At 31.3% G+C, this 23,188-nt stretch overlaps 4 protein-coding genes and 1 long non-coding RNA gene across 5 annotated transcripts in view; 3 read left to right on the forward strand and 2 right to left on the reverse strand.

Moving 5' to 3' along the window:
• LOC105125250 (bidirectional sugar transporter SWEET16-like) overlaps positions 1-737 on the reverse strand; it is a 2,337-nt gene extending 1,600 nt beyond the window's left edge. Inside the window, exons 1-2 of the mRNA XM_011025615.1 lie at positions 571-737; positions 450-486 (exon numbers count right to left, since the gene is read on the reverse strand). Of these exons, the coding sequence (XP_011023917.1) occupies positions 450-486; positions 571-688 (155 nt within the window). The 5' untranslated portion in view covers positions 689-737. The remainder of the gene's footprint in view (positions 1-449; positions 487-570) is intronic.
• A 3,871-nt stretch (positions 738-4,608) lies between these two features.
• On the forward strand, positions 4,609-6,843 carry LOC105125107 (uncharacterized). Its single transcript, XR_842182.1, has 3 exons — positions 4,609-4,722; positions 6,002-6,117; positions 6,481-6,843. It is a non-coding gene; the product is annotated as an uncharacterized LOC105125107 (long non-coding RNA).
• A 1,986-nt stretch (positions 6,844-8,829) lies between these two features.
• On the reverse strand, positions 8,830-12,215 carry LOC105125108 (bidirectional sugar transporter SWEET16-like). Its single transcript, XM_011025412.1, has 6 exons — positions 12,017-12,215; positions 11,895-11,931; positions 10,403-10,610; positions 9,643-9,804; positions 9,419-9,538; positions 8,830-9,286 (listed from the first exon to the last, which is right to left on the reverse strand). Exons 1-6 carry the CDS (start codon positions 12,048-12,050, stop codon positions 8,963-8,965), a joined length of 885 nt encoding a protein of 294 aa, XP_011023714.1. The 5' UTR covers positions 12,051-12,215; the 3' UTR covers positions 8,830-8,962.
• A 4,023-nt stretch (positions 12,216-16,238) lies between these two features.
• Positions 16,239-18,905, forward strand: LOC105125109 (malignant T-cell-amplified sequence 1 homolog). Its single transcript, XM_011025413.1, has 8 exons — positions 16,239-16,365; positions 16,452-16,533; positions 16,618-16,685; positions 16,762-16,859; positions 17,498-17,634; positions 17,817-17,884; positions 18,157-18,220; positions 18,634-18,905. Exons 1-8 carry the CDS (start codon positions 16,355-16,357, stop codon positions 18,649-18,651), a joined length of 546 nt encoding a protein of 181 aa, XP_011023715.1. The 5' UTR covers positions 16,239-16,354; the 3' UTR covers positions 18,652-18,905.
• Positions 18,906-20,387: 1,482 nt separating this feature from the next.
• On the forward strand, positions 20,388-22,748 carry LOC105125110 (60S ribosomal protein L18-2). Its single transcript, XM_011025414.1, has 5 exons — positions 20,388-20,498; positions 20,604-20,693; positions 21,104-21,232; positions 21,339-21,521; positions 22,389-22,748. Exons 1-5 carry the CDS (start codon positions 20,496-20,498, stop codon positions 22,545-22,547), a joined length of 564 nt encoding a protein of 187 aa, XP_011023716.1. The 5' UTR covers positions 20,388-20,495; the 3' UTR covers positions 22,548-22,748.
• The last annotated feature ends 440 nt before the right edge of the window (positions 22,749-23,188 follow it).

Genomic DNA, 23,188 nt, shown 5'->3' on the forward strand with positions numbered 1-23,188 from the left:
CATACAAACCCCCCCCCCCCCCCCCCCCCCCCCCACACCCTCTTAACCCCCTGAAGAAACGTGAAGTTCGATCTGGATGGAATTCAGTAACATTTAATGAGAGTTTTTTGAAATTTTTGGGAATTGATTGAGAATCCATGTATAATTGGAGGACTTATTTGAAGTTTACCATATATATGGTAAACTTCAAATAAGTCCTCCAATCATACTGAGTTGTGCAAAAGTTACTTTAAGTAAATATATTCCATGACCAAAAGATTACTCCAAAATCCATAATCATAATCATATTATCTTTCTTTTTTTATTTTTTTTATAAACCTATTTTAATTAATTAATGAAAATCCATCCTCGAGAACAAAAGAGACAATAAGCATGCATCATCTTATTAGCACATTCCATATTTTAAACAGCAAACCAAAGAGAAATTATTTTGAATTAAATAAACTTACATTGGAGAAACAAAAAGCAGTAAAGAAATTATATTACCTGCAAAAAAAAAAAAGAACGAAAACCCATGAATCTAATTAAGAGGGAATAAATCTCATAATTAAGAAAAGAAAGGAAACTAACCAATGATGCCAACAAAGAAGCTCAAGCTAGCCATGAATAATGCAATGGATCGAAGAGAAGTTCTTGAAGGTATGAAGACACAAAGAAGTAAGCTTTCTATATGCACTTTCTTTAGCATATTAAGCTCTAGATTTTTGCCACGTTTTCACTCAATGTGATTAGTTGCATGTAAATTTTGATGATAATCATAATATCAAGTGGACCTGCATCTTTATACAACATCATTTCGTGTCTTTTCATGTTTTTTGTGCTCGAAATTAGAATGTTTGTGTCCTAATGTCGAATGATTTCTACTTTTTTAAAAGGAGCTTGATTTGATAATCCGTGTGCGTGGTGGTATAGTTTGGGGGTGGTGCCTAATTATTCTGGAAAAATAGGTCGGTTCTAATCTCATACCTTCCTCCATTATTTGACAAGAAAACTTGCCGACATGAAAATAGTGTAATTCCTGTTTTGGAATAAAAGATGAAAACAATAAATTTATTATGAAAATATAAAAAATTAATTTAAAATTATTTCAATCAAATACATTTACTTATATCTCTTTTTATATTTGTTGTTTTTATTGAGAAACATTAACTAAACACAACTCATTAGTTTGGTTGTAATTAATCATATAGTTTAGTGTGTGTTTTTTTATTTAGATATTTTAGAATTTTGAACCATTAAGCTGGGAATGAAGCTTGTATGGTAGAGTTAATGCATGGCACAGTTTGGGCATCATGTCCAAGCTCAATTTCTACATTGCCAAATGCTTTAATTTTGATACTTTAGATTCCTTTTGATTTCACTGTAATTATACCAAGTAAAAAAAAATTTTAAGCTAATTATACCAAATAATATTGAAGTTTTATCCTAATTAATTTCCTCCTATTTTACTATATGCTATAATAAATTTTATGTGTCTAAGAGACATGCAAAACACTTTCTAGCATATTGACATTAACCTTTTTTTATTCCAAATTTTGCTTGTATTCTTTAATATTTCTCTTCTTCTCTTTCCCATTACCTTGTTCCTTCATATAACATATAAACCTCTTTAAACCACTCTTTTTTAAGGTTTTTTTAAAAAAAAAATTAAAATCTTGCTTTTTTCTCATAATTTAAATTAGTGTTTATTGCAATATTAAAGATGATCAGAAGCGGCTTTGGTATATGATTTTAATTTTTTTGGAGAGTATTTTAGGGTGAAAGTATATTTATATATGTGTAGGTACATGAAAGTTATTTTAGAGAACTAGTTTTTGAATGATTGCTGGATAATATATGAACCTATATTGCCTATAAAAACTTTCCTCCATTCCACACGTCAAAGACTTTATGTCCTTTCTGTTTTTTCTTTTGGTTTTCAAGGTCGTGAATGTGCATGAATCTTGTCGATGTAAATTAGGAAACCAAGCCGTGGAAATTTTTATGCGATGGACAATAATTAAGCCTTCTCTTTCGAACTTCTGTTGTGGATAATGATGAGTAAAACCAAACATACCGTCCACTACATCTTTGCATTACCATCATCTCTAGTTTGAATTCCACTTGATTTTTTTTCTTTCGTTTTCTATTTTTTTCCCTTTTGATTTAACCCTTTTACGGCATAATTAAATGAAATTAGGCTTTAAATTGTGGAAATAATATTAAATTATAAGTTTAAGAACTAAAAAGTAAAATATTTGAGTTTAGTGATCAGTTGAATCCAAAATAAATATAAATCTAACAAATATATCAAGCCTAAAATATCTAGATTTAAATATTACCGAGTTTTATAACTATGTAATGAATCCAAGATAATCTCTTAAATTAAAAGTAATCCAAAGCAAACATAAATTTAACAAACATGTCAAGCCTAAAATATCTAGATTTAAATGTTATCGAGTTTTATAATTATGTGATGAACCCAAGATAATCTCTTAAATTAAAAGTATTATAAATATAATAAATTCTTATACCTCTCAATATAGAACAATAATACGATTAATTAATTCATATTCAATGTAATAATTTTTCTGTATTCATGTGCATACAAAATGTCTCTTAATAAATTTACTATACTTATTTATGATATGTAAAAAATATTTATTTTTTATTAATATCACTGAAAATAAAGAATTTTTTAGTCATTTGACTCTCTGAAAAAGAGAAGGTTCACGAGGTATAAATACTTTCTAGATCATCCAAGTAAAGGTTCAAAATTTTTTATCTCTTAAGATAAACTAATATAGATTAAAAAAGCATTAATAATTTTAAAACTTAAGAAACAATGTTTTTTTCTTTGAATTTAAGTTTTTTAAAGTCATTTATTGTCTTTCTCATAAAAAAACTAACATTATTATTGGATAATTTTTAAGTTTTTTTAATTGAGATTGTTTTCATAGTTACTCAAACTTTTACTATTAGTTTGATGTTCCTTAATCTAAAGAGAAAAAATCTAGTTATCTAAATATATTAATTAATCATTATCTCAAATATTAAATAGCCTATTTTTTATATATACTAGATTTTGAAACATCTTCAATCTTGATTATGTAGAAATATATTAATAGATTTATATCAATGGATTAATTTACTAATTAACATGTAATAATAATAAGATTTAAATTTGTGATTTTTTTGTTATTAAAATTTTGTTATTATTTTAAATAAGTATATTAACTCAAAAACTTAAATTATTTAAAATGAAATCTCAATAAAAATTTTACATTACATCCTTTCTAAATATATAAATATATCTGCATCATGACATTGTGGGGCATGGTGTTGATCATTACCGTTAAAATAATATAAATGAAAGAGGTTTTTTTTTTAGAAGGGAAAAAGAAGCATAGAGAGGTCATAACACATAAAAATTGGCACACAGAAAGATCATAAATAATCACCCTGTTTTTTTCTCCATTGAAGAATAAATGAGAAGGAGTGTAACAAAGATTAAGTTTTATATATATATATAAACTTAATATCTAATAAAATACATATTAAAAGATAAAAAGTACAAAAATAAGTTTTAATGAACCGGTAGGTTAATTTCTCAAGCTGTAACCTGTAAAAATTTAAATATAAGTTTAATTAAAAAATTTTAAATTTAAATTAATTCAATATTAAAAATAAAATTGAATATAAAAAATTGAAAAATAAAAATTAATAATAAAAAATAAGGATAAAATTTGAATGGAAAAAAAGATAAATCACTAAAAAAATTAAATTATAAACATGAAAACTGCTGTTGTTACCTTAATTTATTCATTTGTTATAATACTCTGTTAATTTAGTTTTTTTTTTATTATTACATAGGCCCACCATCATTTGTTTATTGTCTGATGAGGCTTGCGGTGCAGGCCTTCTCCTTCCCTCGACAAGTTAGCAAAGGCTTCTTCTTCTTTTACTTGTAGCTCTTTCCTTTTTTAAGACCCCTTGTATTGTCAGCTCCCTGGCTCGGTGTTCTTGTATTTTGGCTTCTATTTTTTAACTAGTCTATTTAGTTTAGCCTCTGCTTTGACAGCTCCTGTTAATTTCTATTGATTTATATGTTATGATTGCATGGATACTGACATATAAATCTAATAAAATATAAAATATAAAATAAAATAAAATAATATAAAATAAAATATATATTAGGTTGTGTTTATTGCAAGTACAAAAGAATTTTCTTAATAATTTAAGAATTACAACCTCTCTCGGATAATATAAGAATAACTAAAAATCTTTCTATTAATAAAAAAAATATCTTATTTACTCTCTCATAAATATCTCATAATTTTATGAGATTATTCTTTCTTTACTTTCATTTTTTTTTTTTTATCTTGATGTGTAAAATAATTTTAGTGTCATTAATTATTTATAGACAAGAATGAAGAATAAAAATCATAAATCATGACACCAATTATATCACAAATTATACCAACAACTTATTTTCACTTATACTCCATTAATTATACCAATAACTACATCAATTATATCAACAATTTATTTTTAATTATATTAACAGCTACACTTATTTTTATCTCCATTGATTACATGAATTTAATTAATTTAATTAAGTGATGGCTTTGCAATGATGCTCTCTTGATTTATATTATTGTTTTTGGTTACAGGGAGCCGCCGCCGCCATTTGTTTGTTGTCTACTGAGGCTTGAGGGGCAGGGCTTCTCCTTCCCTCTTCAGGTTTGCTAAGGCTTCTTTTCTTTTCCTTTCTTTTCACAGCTCGTTTCCTTTTTTATTCCCTTTGCACTGTCAGCTCCCTGCCTGATGTTTTTGCAACTTGGCTTCCACTTTTTAAACAGTCTATTTAGTTCTATTTGCCCCATGATTTCTCGATTACATTCAAGTAAGGTGGCATTCAGCTAGGCTAACATTTATATAGTCTTATTTCTTGAAATTGTTGGTTGTCCAAACACGTGCGCGTGAAAGTTATTGCCATTCTTAAACATTTTCTGAAGTGATGCAACTGGGTTTCATGAATTATTGCAACTATTCGAGTTTGAAGGATTTCATGGCATTTGCTGTCTGTTGATGCAGAAAGGATGACTGTGTGTTACGTTGTAGCAGAAAGAATCAACACTTTTCTTGCCTAGGTTTCCATTACATTATAGTTCAGAGTATTGAAAATTATAAACTTTCAGTAATTTAGGGAATACTAGAAGTGACAATCTCCTAAAGTTTATTGGATGTTTGTGGCTTCACAGGTTGGAGAAAAAAATGAAAATAATAACATTAAAAAGAATTGTCAGTCAAAGTAATCAAAGGGCAATGAAAGATGAATTGAATTTTTTCCCAAATTGGCCATGAGATATTGGTCAAATTACAAAGATTTTACTGTTTGGGGACTAACTCTGGATATTAAAGCAATATAAAGGACTAAGAAAACCAGTGAAGCTGATACACTTGAAAAGGCAAGCATGCACGAAAGATTAAGCTTCCAGTCCTGGGAAAGGAAGGGGAAAGATTGAATCTAGCTATAATAATGGCTTGGCATTGTTTTGCCGCAACTAAGAAAACCAGTGAAGCTCACACACTTGAGAAGGCAAGAATGCACGGGAGATTAATCCGTAATAATAATGGAGCGGCATGGTTTTGCTGCAAATTCAGCACTATCAGTGTTCATATTTCCTGATCAGATGTTAATAGCTTTCAATTATACTTCTTGCTCTTCTTTTAGGTAAGAGAATATAAGATATTTTTGCAGAGAAGTATAACAAGAGAGGGGCAAAACTACTTATAAAAGGTTTTGAAAACTAACTGGACGCTATAGCCTATTGTAAGCAAGCAAGAAGAGGAACCTGCTCTGTATGCAGATATTGGATATGTTGCATTGTATGAATATGGAACAATGGATGGGCTGTGAGATGACTTTACAAGCTATAATAATGTGCCTTGCTTGCTGACTTCCATGTCATCTCCTTCTATGTCCCGTTAATTGCTTCTTCTTTTTACACTTTCTCAGCAGGCTTGCGGAGCTGCAACCACCGGCTTTCTCATACTGTTCTCTCGCCTGCAAAACTTTGGCAGCTTAGGCCCCCAAAATTGTCATCCGCACACTTATTTTCGAGGGTTTCATAGGTTTGTTGTGCTTCTTTCTCTTGTTAATCCACTAAATCTTGTACTGTTCTAATTTTTCCCAAAAGAATTAATATAATTCTCGACTGCGATAGCATGAAACTTGGAGATATTAATCTAATTCTCAATTGCTCACACAGTCCTCACAACTTGAATTGCAGCTGCAACAGAGCACAAAGAAACTGATTACTTTTAACTGAGACCATTCAATACGCCCAGAGAAATGGTAAATTAAATAAAGGATCAGATGATGAGAAACTTTGTCATTCTTCCATGCTATGTTTAACTACACATGCCCGCATTACACATCTCTCACACATTCTTTCTCTGTTTATCATAATTTAATTCATTGTTTCCCCGTCGCAGGGAAACTGGCACTTTCTCTACTCACGAGTTGGATTTTGATTTCTGCAACAAGAAGATAACTGCTACCTCTGCAATTTTGACATAATTCGCAAACAACACTGCCCTTTAAGTGCCTTGCGGCCCATCGCTTTGTTTGCACTTTTATTTTGATGCAATAATGAAATGCTGATAGGTTTAAAAAAGTGAAGCAAGCTCCATGTGGGAAGATCAAAGTCTACACGCATGCATCAAGCTATCTGCTTCCTTCTGCATATTCCATATTATGTAAACAGTTAAACATTATTTTTCATGGTTTTAAAATACTTACATTGAGCAGCAAAAACCATCATATAAATGATATTACCTGCAAGAGCAAATTGAAAAGGGCCGAAAACCCATCAAGCGAAGAAATGTGTTTGATATATTGATTTGGACATTTTGATCTTTTAATATCAATCACAAGATTTTTGTACTGATGTTGCGATAATAAAGGCATGGGGACCAACATTTATTGTCCTGAACAAGAATTCTGTGTTATATAGTTTTAGTATAGAGATTCTTATTATTATATATTTTTTACATTTTTATTTTATTTTGTTTTGTTTTTTAGATAAATTTCTTTGAAATTCAATTTCAATCAACAAATAAAAATTAAACAACACTAAAGTAAGGGCCTAGATATCGCGGCTTTCGGCAATTTTTAATATTAAGTGGCTTTTCATCCAAAAACAAAATCTTGAAGTAGTGTTTGGTATCAATTAAAAGTCAACATCACATCTCACTCCACACATGGTTTTATAGCTACCTTTAATAAAAGCTACAGTTTGTAGCTTTTAATACAACTGCTATTTACTTTTATTAATGGTTTTTAATTACCTTTATTGAAATAAAATAAAATTGGTTGATGAAACTCTACAAGTACTATGCTTCCATTTAATAAATGTCATCCCATGCTCCCATTTAATAAATATCATCCCTTGCAAATTTATTGCATTCACAGTCCGAATTGTTTTAATACCATTAACAATTTTTTTGTAAATTAAGATGGATGTTTTAATCAACTAGTATGGATGTCGATTAATTTCACAAATTCTAAAATTAACAATCATATAAAATTTTAATAACTTTAAAATTTATGATACTTACATGGATAACCCCTAAAAAATAAACCTAAAACTTATCAATTAATGTATATCTCTCATAGTTATTATTAACAAATCTTCTTCTCATTAAAGTTTGCACCATTATTTTTCCTTTTCAACTAATAAAAAAAACAAATCATCTCCTGATTTCATACTAATTGATATATTTCTAGATGTTATTGACATCTTTTCTCAAAAACTTCAAGATAAAAATGATATTTCTTGAATATATGAGAAATATAGGCAATCAGAATTGAAGGTTCTTCGTGACAATATTACTTTTATTTTAATAAAAAAATATTAATTAAATATGTAACACTTATTATTTTAATTTAACTATATTAAATTAATGATATGCTATCAAAAATATTTTTTATTAAGATTGACTTTAAATGAAATTTTGATTTCATATTTACTTTTAATTTTACATTGCGATGTGCGTATTAACACATAAAAATAACAAATATACTTTTTTTTCATGTGTTTTTTTTAGTAATTTTAATAATAAAAGCCTTTTTTTCACAATCATGTTTACCAAACACTATATAAAATCTTTTCAATCAAAAAGCACTTATCATGAATATTATTACCAAATTAACACCTTTTCAAAATAAGTATACCCATTTTTACAGCTACCTACAGCTAAAAGCTACAGTTTTTTAAATTAAAAAAAAATGCTATAAAAAATAAACTAATATACGTAAATCATCAAATAAATGATTACACACACATACTTGTCTACGTATGTCCCTAACTCGCTATAAAATTTCTATTGAAAATCTCTTTCAATATTCTACTCGTCAAAAATGCAATTGACGTCCCTTTCTTCTATGCTTTTTGGGCAGAGGTGCATTTATAAAGAAAAGATTGCTGGGGTGGGTCTCATATGTCTTTCATTTATATATATATATATATATAGGGAGCCTGTGTGTGGAGATTTTGGGTGTGATGTGGACGCTAACCGTTCTTTTTATCAGCTTGTAATTTGGATAACGATTTGACCAGAATCAAACCTACCGTCCACTGTCTCAATCGTTGCATTATCTTAATGTAAACGGAGTTAAGAATATAAAAATTTATCATAGGTAGTTTTTATAGTTTTAGTTTGAAAAAATAAATTTTAAAGATAATATATATTATATTTTTAAAAAAGGTTTAAGAGAGTTTCTGATAAAATCTATATAAATTAGTATTACATTAAAAAATAAAAGCATTAAATTAAATGGAATTAGAGCGAAGCACAAACTGCACATCGAATTAAAAATAGTTATCCAAACGGTGTTGTTTTATGAAGATAGATGATGCTACATGCCATCATCATCAAGAGTGATCTTCAATTTTCTCATAATTCTAGATAGATATCAAACGGCATCATTGGCCCAGCTTGAATGTTGCAATAACTCATAAGCACCTATAGAGAGTGTCTTGGTGAGCTTTTGCAAGCTGTGTTGCCTATCAACCGATGGCTTTGGCAGGCTATTGGTCTTTCCCTCGGCTAGGCTTCTGCTCTTCAGATTGCCAGCAGCTTCCACATCATTATCACCCTTCGCAGGCATCTCGACGCCCTCCTTCGCCTCGATGTGGACTGGGCCTTTTTCTTCAATCATAGCTGCTGACTTATTCCTGTAGATTATGTAAAGGATCAATTGGGCTGACCCCAGTACAAAACCAACAACGTTCGGCACCTGAAATCGAACACAGTAACAAAGGTTAGGTTTAAGACATCTGATTCAAGGGATCATGATTCTTTTAAAGTGCCTCTTTCAAGGCCACTAGGCAATCTTGGGACTAGATCAATGAAAAATAAGGTAACTTACTCCGATGTAATAGTCTTTGACAAGCACGGCATAAACAGACCAAACACCTCCGTTTAGGAAGAGGAAAAAGGAGAGAAAAAACGGCATGTACTGCACACTCCTGGTCCTTATCACTCTTTTCTGTGATGCATAACATTAGAGCAACATTTTTAATCAGAATTAAGACTATCAGGTCTATTCAAAGCTTGATTTCAAAACCCAGAAAGGCCTAGATTTAGACCTACCATAGCTGAAAGGGGTGCTGCGTACATGCCAATGGTTAACGCAGCACATAAAACCCCAACAAACGTAGTTTGCAAACTTCCATGCATTGCTAGAAGAGTTATAGCAATCACCACTCCAAGAAAACCAGCATTCAATATGGCCACGAGCTTTGCCGTCTTAATCTGAATGAACATCAGGAATTTCGATTCAGCACACTTGCAAGAATCTCTAATCCAATCAAGCTTTCTAAGCTATGCAAAAAGTAACCTTATTGATGTGGAAAATCAATTTGAGAATTCAGCCTTTGAACATTTAAAAATGATGATTTTTGCTTTTTAATTAATTGTAGCAAGAGTACACGTTATCTAGCAAAACCATTGTGATTTTGATATGCAGGTATTCTTTTCAAATTTATTTCATAATTGATTACATCTTAATAGATAAAAGTATTTAATTAATCTCTCTATATATATTGATATATGCTGCTTTGTGAAATTACATGCAAGAAAAAATAGATCTCACAGGGGATTAAAACATGGGAACGATCATATATATGTTGCGAGCATGTAGGATTTGCACACATAATTTAACGATATGCATGACAGCCAATAAGTTAATATATTATTTATCACATCAATAATATTAATTTATTAATAGTTATTTAATTTCTCATTATATATTGATTAAGCAGTATAAATATTTCATGTAAACGAGAAACAAAAACAGAAAAACAATATTGGTGAGTTGAAGACAAAAAGGAAAGATCATAGACAACGTCACCTTCTTGTCCCTCGGAGCGTACATGAGAAAGAGAGTGACATAGGTGAGTTGAAAGATGGCGCCAGCACCATTCACGGTTACAACAAGAATATCTGGCTTGAGGATTCCATAGAATGTCCATAGACTTGTGCTCAGCAGTGTAGTTATGTATGGAGCCCCCTTGTAATTCTCTGTTGATTTCCTTTTCACCACCTTCCAAAAAGTCTTTCTGCAAAGGGAAATTAATCCATATATACTCTGGATTTATGTTTCTTTTTCTAGTCAAATTAGATGGCTACTCTATCTTAATCTTGCAGTGGGTGAGCTCATGACATGTAAAAGATTTGGATACACTAATTGTAAAGACCCAAGAAATAGATTCCTACAGAAACACATAATAAATATCCCATAGCTAAAAAGAAACAAACTTGGCTAATATGGTGTGGTTGATTGCTTTGTTCATTGACGAGATAAAAGAATTTCCTGAATTACACGCAACACTGAGAAATTCTATGGTAGTAAAAGATAACTATTGAAAGAAAGAAAAATAAAATGTACGGTTTTCAGCTTTGATTGGTCTAAAATTTGATTTTTTTTATATCTATCTTTTTCAAAGTAAAATATAGCTACTTCTAAGCATCATAAGATTTTCCGAGTCGGTACTCCGTCAAATTCAGTATTAATTACTCTTCTTTAAGTCCCGTGTTTATGTTTTTTGGAATATTATAAAAGCCACCTTCAGATTTTCCTCTGCAATTTGAACTAATATCTCCATATTACAGCACTGATTAGCTAGTGATGCCGATTAGAATCGCTTCCTAATTATTTTTGGCAAGCCGATTACAAGGAGGAGATTATATTTGACACTAGGTGGTCCACATTAGATTCCATTTTCTAACCAGAAACCTGTAGATATTTTTAGAATGTGAGGACCAGACACATAGCTAAGTCATGATTAAAGGTAAGGCCATTATTAGTCTTTGCTAATGATATTTAAAACTATATAGCCAATGACTATATGACTCCAACATCGGCACCTTCATCCATAATGGGTTGAGGCTAGAGCCTTCTTAATGATCAAGGCCACAAATGGTAATTAATTAACTCTCTTGTAAGCAGTACTCCTGTTTACATGGAAAATTAAGGAAAGCTTTTATCTACAAATCTGAAGATACGCAGTAGCAAGAGTGTTAAAAGAAGAAAGTAGCTAGGCAATTGACAGAAGCACTAAACCACACCAAATTAACCTAATAAGTCCCAGCACATGAAAAAAGGCTTATAATTGCAAAATCTTTTTTTGAAGAATTAAAGCAAAATTTGCATTAATCAACTCAACAACTGGCGCAATGTAATTTTCACTGGTCAGGCGCGTCAATTTAGTGTACGTAGTTAAGAAAATCCGTACAGTAAAACCAAATCCTACACACATCAAGCTACCTGCTTACTTCAACATATTCCATGTTTTAATAAACAGTGAAGCCACCATTGTTTTTCATGGTTTAAAGATACTTACATGGGAGATGTGAAAACCAGTAGAGAGATGATATTACCTGCAAAGAGAAAGTAAATGGCTGAAAACCCATGAAGCTGAAGTGGAAATAATAACCATTAGAGAGGAGAGGAGAGGAAACTAACCAATGATGCCGATAAAGAAGCTTATTTTAGCCATGACTAGGGCAGTGTAAGCTGGAAAGGTTGTTGAAGGAATGAAGAGAGACAAGGAGAAAATGTGGTTGATGAATATAAGGTGGATATATTTCTACCTTTGATTAACTGCACTATCTTGACTTTAACTGTTAATCTCAAGAATCTTGCCACGTTTTCAGCCAATGAAAATTTTCCCTTTAGTTTTTGGAAATAAAGGACAAATAAATTAATCTTTCAAGATATATAAGAAGACAAGGGTAATGAGCTCGAGTTGCAGTATACAATATTGTGACAATAATGCATGGGGACCAACCCCGTCCTCCTTCTTCTTCTTTTTCACGAACATGATTTACATGTTTTTTTTTGCGATTTGTGACCTAAATTGGATGCTTTTGTCGTAATCTTTAAGTCGAGTATCTTATGTGAAAATGAAATAGTTTAGTGCTTCGGTAATATTACCTAATCCTTCTAGAAAAAATATGTCGACGGGGTTAATTCAATTCATAAGCTTAATTAACTTATCGGATAATTACCACTAAATATTGCTCCACGTAAGAGTGACGTCTCTGTAAAATAGGGACAGTCAATTCCCAATCTTCTATTTTTATTGTCATCTCTGTGACAACACGAAAAGAAAAGATCCAGGCCATGGAAGAGCCGAGGTGATCAGACCGGAGACAGCCTTTGTCATCCTAGGTGGCTTCCTGTAGAACTCTTTATTAATATTTTTCATCACATTTTATAAAATCAAAGAGAGGCAGATCGATATGCATGCTGATCTTGGGAAATATTCGTGTAATTCTGTGCAAGAAATTTTCGATTCTCACTTTTCTTTTATAATAATCATCGACAAAATACAAAGACATTTTCGATTCTCCCTTGAGATCAACCTGGGACATTGTCTACTCCTACCTAAGAGCATGAGACCATATAATTGTTATTGAGATTTAGCTTCATTATTGATAGAAAAAAGCAAACAAAGTGATATACGCCACTTGCATGATATACACACAAAAAAACACGTAGCCTATATATACAGTGAGTCTCTTTCATGCCATTCTCTTCAGTTTTCTTACGCTAAACATGCTATGAGGTGTCCTTTTACAAGGGAAGGAGTGTTGGTCTCTTGTCTTGTTTGTGCAAATCAGTCAATTGATTAATTACTGGAGGAAAATTTTGACGGTTGATTTTTACACTATAATCATGGGAAAGTAGCTGCGAGCGGCTCCAATTCAACAAGATTTCTTATTAAAATTTTCAAATCATCATCGAGTTTTGTGAGAATTACACTTGTTAATGGAGTTTTGAAAACTTATAGTTTGAATCATTAAATTTTGGCGTGCATATGTTATATTATGTACTTGATGTGCTCACAAAAATCAGCAAAAATTATCTAATTATTTATAGATTTATTATTATTTTTCATTGAATAACTAATGAGCCTTGCATTTGTATATCTAACCTCATGCATTGAATCTCATAAAAAATCTAAAGTTAAACATGCTTTAGTTAGAGCAGCATGATATGTGATTTTTTGAGAATTATTATCTATCCTAACTCACACGCAAGTATGTAAATCTTGAATTGATATATATATATATATAGAGTTTACCTCTGGAAAGTGGTTATTTGGCCATTAATCACATCCCAAAATGTATCCACGTCATTAAAAAAAAAAGCTAAAAACCATTATATTAAATGTTATAAATTTACTATTTTATTCTTTAACGGCTACCTTAATATTAAAATTTACCTGTTTATAATATTAAAAAATATAATTTAATTTGTTAGATTTTAAATTTATTTTTTAAAAATTATTAATTTAAGTTATATAATTTTCAGGACAGTTAAAATTTTATATAATTATTAATTTTATAATCTATAAAATTAATTAAAATATTCATAAACAAGCTTAGATATCCTATCAATTAAAAAAAAAAATAGCAACACTTAATTATCATTAAAAAAAAAAGTCCTTACAATTCTCTGCCACCCCAGCTCACGTCTCTATAGTCTGCACTCTTAACTCTTTAGTAGCTTTTCGCAATTGTCTGCGGTCCAAACCAAAAGTCTTGTAAGAACAAAAAAGGACAACCTTCTCTTTTGTTTTTTACTTTCTCTCATGACAACAATCAACGCAGATATCTCCTGCCTCTGTAATTATTGGCTTTTTTCGTGGGTTGCTCATCAGATTGGTGATGGTGCTTCGATCGACTGTTAGGTTTTATGAATTTCTCTAGAAGTAGGATAAGAGATGGATTTATGGAGAATTAAATAAATGATTGAGAATTTTTCTAGGAAATTAATAACTGAAGAGAGAGACATTATGTTTGAATGAGAATAAATTTATAATATATGTTTTTTTGTTTGAGTTTCTATATGTTATATATAATTAGAGGGAAAGTATAATTTTAACGAAAATATAAGATATTAAAAATATTTTTTCCTTGTCTATAAAAACACATAAGAAAAATAGATGGCTTATAACCATTAGTATTAAACTTCGGCTCCCTTGGTGTATTTATTAAAATAAAAAAAAAATCCTACTATTCATGACTTGATTTGGAATGAGTTTCAAGTTGAATTAGAAAAGATTTTGATCTTATTATATATGTTTTTAATGATTTAGTTGATCTGGTAAAATTTGGTCTAAACTTAATTGAGTCATCTCTAAAAATTTAAAATATTTATATAAAAAAATTAATTTTAATAAAATTAATTGTCCTAAATTAATAAGAATGACTTACAAGTCATCGATGATCCAAATTCCAAATCCTTTTCCAAGTTTCCAAAACTAGAGCTAGAAACTATACTTTTAATGTCTTATTGACAGAGCCATGAAAATCTTTCAATTTATTCTTCCAATATTTAATTAGATAGGACAAATTCTCCACAACAAGGTCTATAACTATATATATATATAAACTAAGCCCTCCGCCATATGAAAATCTCAAAAAAATAAAATAAAAAATAATAATGTATGTGATTTAGCCATTTGAAATTTAGATCAACTTTCATCAATAAAAAAACTAGGCCCTCCGCCATCGAATTTTACAACAACATATACAGTATTTGCACTCCTTGAGCATGGTATTTGTTAATATTCACCTGTAAGAAGTTCAAAATATCTAGTATTTCTTTGTGCATAAACATTTACAGTTAAACTTCTATGAATTAACATCTTTGAGACCATGAAAATTTATTAATTAATCAAGATATTACTTAATTAATAAATTAATAAATTATATATTAGTTAATAAAAAATCAGTTTATCAAGGTTTTTTTTTATTTTTTATTCAAATCAGCTTATCTATATATTATTGTTGATTTTATCAAAATCTTTTAAAGAGTTGTGAAATTGGTATACTAAATTCAAAGAAAGTAAATATTATAGATGTAATGAATCTCACAATCTCAACTTAGACAATAGATAATTAAGCAAGTATAATTACAAATTATTTTTTATTTTTGATATTATAAAATTAGATCTATACATCATGTGAGTTTAAGCCAACACTTAAATGATATGATATAGGCTTTCAACAATTACATGTTTTAATTAAAAAATTAAAATATCATGATATAATATTGAATATCTTTGAACCACGAGGCAACACTAGACTTATTGAGTAACAAATAAATTATTAATAACATCATCAGAAATGACAAAAAAAAAATTAAAGATAATAATTTTGTACAAGAGTATGTCTCCCACAAAAATACATTCATAACAATAATCACATTGCATAATTTTCTATAATAGCACAAGAACAATACATTAGAACTTCTTTTATTATTGAGTTAATTTGAATTAATTATTTTTATTATAACAACATTGTTTTTTATTCTAAAAAAACTTATTTTTATATCGGCTTGGATAAGTTTAGTCAAGTGACTCGAATAATTAAAAACTTGATAAAGTCAATTCTTTTTTTAATTTAATTTAAAACTAAGCTTCAATCATGTTTTGAATAGCATGTTTTTCTAATTATTTTATTAGTGGGGTTGGATTTAATAACTATAAAATGATTACAGTGAAAACCTGGTAACCGATCTTATATGGCCCATCAATGCTCAAACCTATCAAGCTCAATCCATTATCAGCCGACACCCCGACCCCGCGCACAGTCACTCGCTTAATAAGCACGCTAGTCTAACATGCGCCACGGAGTTAGCTGCACCTTCGCTAAATTTTAATTTAATTAACCGCTAAAAGAAACAAATACAAAACCGAAAAAGAAAAATCATTATTATTAGATTAGATCGATGCAAACCCTATAAAAACGCTAAATTTAATCAATCTCTTACTCTTTATTCTCTTAAAAAATGTTCAAAAAGTAAGCTCTCTTCTCTTCGTATCTCTCACTCATGTTATTTCATTTCCTGGATTTTATTTTGATTTTTTTTTCTTATATTTTGTTAGGTTTTCAAGTGATGAAGTATCGTCACAAAACCAAGTGAAAGCATCAGTTCAACGAAAAATTCGACAAAGCATTGCTGATGAGGTTCTAAATTAAACAAGATGAAAACCCTTTTTTTTTTCCGGTTTTGTTTAGAATTTTCTTAAAAGTTTGATTTTTTTGTGGCAGTACCCTGGGCTTGAACCAGTATTGGATGATTTGCTTCCAAAGAAATCCCCTTTAATTGTTGTTAAATGGTAATATTATTGTTAATTTTGTGAGATGACTGATGGGTTTTTGTTGTTTTTAATTTTTATTGTGATTGGGATGCAGTCAGAATCATTTGAATCTGGTGGTGGTGAATAACGTGCCATTGTTTTTTAATATAAGGGATGGACCTTACATGCCTACTCTACGACTTCTTCATCAATGTAAGTAAATGTGTTTGTTTCTTTGTCTGACATAGCATTGTAATGGTGTTATTAGCGTGTGCCGTTTGTTTTTAGGTTTGGAATTGATTGATTAATGTAGTCAATGTTATAGTCATGTGGAAATGATGAGGAGAAAATGTTGCATGCGGATGAAAAACGCGATTATTTAAAACACAAGGTGGTGTTGTTTTTGAATATGGATAATGGTGCATGTGTGCTTTCTTGATATGTTTTGATTTCCTTTGCCATTGCTGATTTGAATGTATCAGTAAACATAAATTTGGTTCAGTTCTGCTCTTAACGACCGCCGGTTTTATTGTGAGATTTATTTGGGAAGAACTGGATAGTTTTATTCATGCATCAGTTTTAAATGTTTATAGGATACAAGTAGTTGTGTTGTTTCGAATCAGAATGGGAGTTTTATCTATTTGTCGCTTTGCTTGTGGTAGAGGATCTTTGGATTGTCTGTAGGAAAAGAAAAATTGGGCTTTTGGATATAGGTTTTATGATGCTTAATTCTTAATTGTATTTCATCTAATTTTTCTAATGGGAAGGCCTGTCAAATGCTTCTTACTTCTTGTTTGTTTGGAAGTTGAAATCTCGATTTACTTAGTTTGGATGTGTTACTGGTTCCACAGATCCAAACATAATGAAAAAATTGCAAGTTGACAGGGGTGCCATAAAATTCGTCCTTTCTGGTGCTAACATAATGTGTCCTGGACTTACATCTCCCGGCGGTGCATTAGATGATGAAGTAGATGCAGAAACTCCTGTGGTATGGATTGAATTGTATTGTACTTAGAATGTCTATTCCTGATCAATTCTTTTCATACATCATGGCATTTATGGTTTCCTTTTCTGTTCTGATATGCTGCATAGGAGTTTTGTTTATTCTCTGCTTTTCCTTGATTAAAATGTTTTTATACATTCATGATGTGTCAAACTGAATGCTTCCAGGCTATAATGGCTGAAGGAAAGCAACATGCTCTCGCTATTGGCTTTACAAAAATGTCAGCAAAAGACATGTGAGTTATTCTCTAACTCACTGAAACTTTGTATTTCAATTTTGCGGGCGGTGAAATGGGAGACGGGCTCAGATGGTGGCAGAGCATTTTTCCCAGCTCTAGTAGACTGATGAAGCAATTCACACCATACTACCATAGCATAATTTTATAGTTTCCATCATAAATAAAATAAAACACGTGCACAAGAGATTGGTAAATCAACACTGATTCTATGGTCTGTTGCCTTTGCGATTGGTTTATGTTATAACCAGAAGCATTTCTTTGATTTACAGAAAGACAATCAACAAGGGAATTGGTGTGGACAACATGCATTATCTCAATGATGGCCTTTGGAAGGTAGGTCATCAAAAAATCTTTAACTCCTTGTTCTGCCATGTGCCTTGTTGATTTGGTTTTATGTTAATAAAATAGTAGGATTTTTTTTTTTAAGAAGTGCTATTAAGATGGTCAGTATTGCTGGGAGCATTTCATCCTTTTTGAACATGATGTGTAAGCTACAAAAAATTAATGTCATGGAACAAACCTTAGGATTCCTGCATCCTGCATCACTTGTTGGGCTTGTAATTAAATGTTATGAACAAATAAATGTACCTTGTGCAGTTAAGGATATATTGGTAGCATCACCTTTTCAAATGGAGTGATATTATCTTGTGATTTTCAAAACTGCTTTTTTGAAGAACCAATAGATTAGCATGATGTAGTTGATAATAGGAACAAATGTAATCATTTTTACTAGTTGCATTATGCAGATGGAGCGTTTGGATTGAGGTTTTCTCCCAGAAAAACTGCAGTGTTGTCGTTTATACAAGACAGAGCATATATTATTTGCCACGACGCGGCTACGCAGATGTCCTGTCTCCTGATGTTGCTAAAGTAGTTTGTGTGAAGTTTTCTTTGCTCGTTGTCACCTTTTTTCCCTGTACACAACAGAAATTGATTTTACCATGTAGATCTACCGTTTAATGAGTCGATCATGGATATTACTTTTCGCAGATATCTTGAGAACAGTGGTGGCTATATCTGACTTTCTCCTGAGTGACTAGTTTGCATGTTAAACCAATCAGATGGATGCCATTGAAGTAAGGCCAAATGAGGACTGAGACTTCATTACCAAAATTTCTTGTTCGAACCGAAAATTAGACATTTTTGAGGTCTCAAATCTAATGGTTCTTTTAATAGAATGGGAAAAAAAAGATAAAAGAGTAAGGTTTCCTTCAACAGTCTCGTGCTGAAACATTGACTTCACCCTCCTGCTTAGCAACAGTAGCAGTAGACAATGAATGAATAATCATGCGACTAATACTCTGATTCGATCATGTATCAAGTTCTGTTGATAGAAAAAAAAAAGGATTCCTGATCAGTAGAGAAATCCATTTACAACCTTGAAGTGACATGCTTGTCATAATTTTGTTTGAACGGGAAGATCAGCACTCGAGAGGATGGCATTTTCGACTTGTAAGAAATCAGTGAATTTGCATCAAGCCAGTAAGTCAGAATTACAGATTGATTCATCAAGCCAGGCTAAGTCTTGCAACTATGTGTGATATAATGGAGACATGTTGAAGTTGGTGACGGTAAGGGAAGTGATTTCGAGTTCGGGGAGTGGCCAGCGCACCATTGGAAGCCTAAGAGAAAGGAGGGAGGCTGTCATATTTACGAGCCAAGCGTTAACATAATTTGTGCTCTTCGCGAGAAGAGGAATACGTGGAAGAGATGATGGTTAGCACGTGGTATTCCTTATAATTTTTATTTCAATTTAATGATTACAAAAATAAATTTTGGATCTGTCAAAACAATATATTCCACAATTATACCAAAGATAAAGAATAAGGCAGTCTATTAATTATTATTTAAAAAAAAATGCGGTATGGGATGAAGAATTTACAGAGTGGAAATACACATCCGGGTAAATATATAGTTGAAACTCTACCTTTTTATATTTTTAATATTTTCTTCAATTTAATTCACTTAAAGAAGAATTGTTTAAATTTACGTGTCTTTATTGAGGCCTTGCAATATATTAATAACAATGATTAATTTGGCATTACCATATATTTATTATATATTTTTACACAAACAATAAAATTACTATATATAAATTTTATTTTTACACAAAAAAATTAAATAATTACTATATATAAATTGTGAATTCCAATATCATATATTTATATTCAATTGGTATATAATTACAGTAAATATTTCTTCGTAAAAATATTTCTTAATGAATATGTTATCAGCTTATTTATATAAAATATTTTCTATATAAAACAAACCCAATACTAAAAAAAATTCCCAACATTACATTATACATGTGATTTTTCTTTTATTAGAGAATTTTAATTTCTGTAAACATTATAATAAAATTAGCATTATTTGTCAACTTGGGTTGGGCCCAGTTAAATCAAAACCCTGTTAAGACTTAAGATCACAAACTTTGGTACCACGTGTACGGTTTGTGATGCATCTGCATAAAAAACAATAGACCTCACCCACACACATAAGCCTAACTATATAGCTCATTAAAAACCCTAGCTTCATTTTGTGTTCTCCTTTCCAGCTCCCATCAGCAGCACCACTAGCAGTAGCGGCGGGTAGCGTCGAAGCTTCAACAATGGTGCCTCTCTTCCCTCTACTTCTTTCTCCTTACGAATATGCTTATCTACACGTATTTAAATGCCTATGTTTTAGTTATTGATATATTTTGTTTTTCATTTCTAAGGGGATAGATTTGAAAGCAGGAGGTAAGTCCAAGAAAACCAAACGTACAGCTCCGAAGTCGGATGATATCTATCTTAAGCTCCTTGTTAAGGTTAGTTTTGAGAAACCCTTTTTTTTTCTATAATGTTTGGATCTTTTTGTGTATATAGTTGTTTTTGTTACAGATAGACATAAAAAAACCATGTTTGTTTTGCTATAAAGTTTTGAGTCTTTTAATGGTTTTGGTCGTATTGGTTATACTTAGGCTTTTAGACCCCCTTTTATTTTTCTGACCACGCACTTTTTTTTTAAGATATAATTTTTGAGAGTGCATTGTTATGTATAATGTGTTGTGTTCTTGATTGATTTGAGACTGGTTTCTTTATTAGTTGTACCGGTTTCTTGTAAGGAGAACTCAGAGCAAGTTCAATGCTGTGATACTGAAGAGGCTTTTTATGAGAGTGCATTGTTATGTATAATGTGTTGTGTTCTTGATTGATTTGAGACTGGTTTCTTTATTAGTTGTACCGGTTTCTTGTGAGGAGAACTCAGAGCAAGTTCAATGCTGTGATACTGAAGAGGCTTTTTATGAGCAAGATTAACAAGGCCCCACTCTCTCTTTCAAGGCTTATTACGTACACAAAGGGAAAGGTTAGATTAGAATTTTTGCTTGTAAAGTTTGGATCTCGATCGTGTGGTTTTATATGGTGGTTGTTTTTGCGGTGGTTTTTTCTTAAACTGTTTGTTTCATCTACAGGAGGGCAAGATTGCTGTGGTCGTGGGAACAGTAACTGATGATATTCGAGTTTATGAGGTGCCTGCATTGAAGGTCACTGCTTTGAGGTTTACAGAGACAGCTAGGGCCAGGATTGAGAAGGCAGGAGGAGAGTGCTTGACATTCGATCAGCTTGCATTGAGAGCTCCATTGGGACAGAACACAGTATGTAATCCTTTCAGTTGTCGGGGTTTTTTTTTTCTGAACTTCAGCTTATTCATTATGTTGGTTGATGGATTGATCTTAGTTTAGCTGATTCTGTGGTTCTGATTTTCTTGAAAGCTATCTGAAATTTATTACTGTTTTTGGGTCCATACTAAATATGCTTTTAATGTTATAATAATACCTTCAGTATAGGTTTCTTTGCTTGTATGACATTAATGGGATTGTATTAAATGTTTGTGATGAGCCTAAATGCCTGTAGTTATTGGCGCAAATGATGGCAAATTTCCAAGAACATCTAAGGAACCGAGCTTTATAATAGGACTCATATTTGTCTTGATGCATGAATCTTGGTAAATTAGTATTAAATCGTTGTCATTCTCTTTTGATTGATGTACTTGATTTTATATAGCAATGCAATCATGATATATGAAAAAGAAGAGGTCCAGAGAACACACACAAGTTGTGCTATCGTTTTCTCTGCTTTGATTTTGTTAATCACCATAGATTCATTACTCTACTAGATCTAGGGACTCCAGAATCCTTAGGCATAGGTTTTATTCCCACATTTTATCTATCTCTTTTAGGTGCGTGTCTTTTTTCAAAATGTTTTATTTGTTCAATACGATAAATGTTTTAGTGCACTTTGTCATGAAATGCAAAATTCAATTTAGTTCTGTATGGTACTTTCTGGTTTCTTTAGTTTGGAGTTTATGTTTCTCCTAACAAGATATGCATAGTTCCACATGCTGTATCTTCTCTAACTTCTTGGTATCGAAAATGGCTGCCATTTTCAGAATTCATGCAACTTGTATGAATTAATGAATATTATTCTTGTTTTGGATGTTTGCTTATTCTTTTTTTTTTTAGGTTCTCCTCAGAGGCCCAAAGAATGCTCGTGAAGCTGTCAAACATTTTGGCCGAGCTCCTGGTGTGCCACACAGCCATACCAAACCATATGTTCGTGCAAAGGGAAGGAAGTTTGAGAAAGCTAGAGGAAAGAGGAACAGCAAGGGCTTCAGGGTTTAATTTTATTGTAGTGATAAATTGTGAGGCAGTTTGGTTTGATTTTGACTCTCTGTGCTCCAATTTTTGTTCAACTTTAGGTTTCTAAAGATCTTGTTCATTTTATTTCCATTTGGGTTATTGATTAATCCGCATGGATTTTTTAATGCTCAGATATCATACTTGGTTATGCGTAATGAATTATTGAAGATCTCAATTTCTCCCGCAAATATTTAAGTAGAACTTATGGAATCCCAAAGTTGCATTTTTTTACTAGATCTGTCAGCTAAAAGTTGAACAAAAACCTCTGATGGAGCTACTCACAGCGAGCATGAAGCAAGTGTTTGAGTTTCACCTTCATCTTGTTGCAAAGGTTTGTTGTTCAAGCCCATGGACGTGTTTTCTCGGATGTGCTTATTAGGTTCGATCTGATGGCTGATGGAGTGGATTTCACATTTTGCTATAATGTGAATCGATTTCTTAATGGACAGACGGCTGAAGCTAGCTTGTTTGAACTTTGGTATTTCTAAGTCATCTGTCAGTAGGGATGAGGAATGCAGGCTTCATTTTTCTTCCATCTTGTTTTGAAAAGTGGCAGAAGACAGTAATGGACGAGTGTTGGCTTCAAATTAGGGCTCTCTTGAGGAAAGTTGTTTTTTTTTTTT

This window comes from Populus euphratica, unplaced genomic scaffold (assembly GCF_000495115.2).
Source record: "Populus euphratica unplaced genomic scaffold, PopEup_1.0 scaffold28.1, whole genome shotgun sequence".
Taxonomy (NCBI): Eukaryota; Viridiplantae; Streptophyta; class Magnoliopsida; order Malpighiales; family Salicaceae; genus Populus; species Populus euphratica.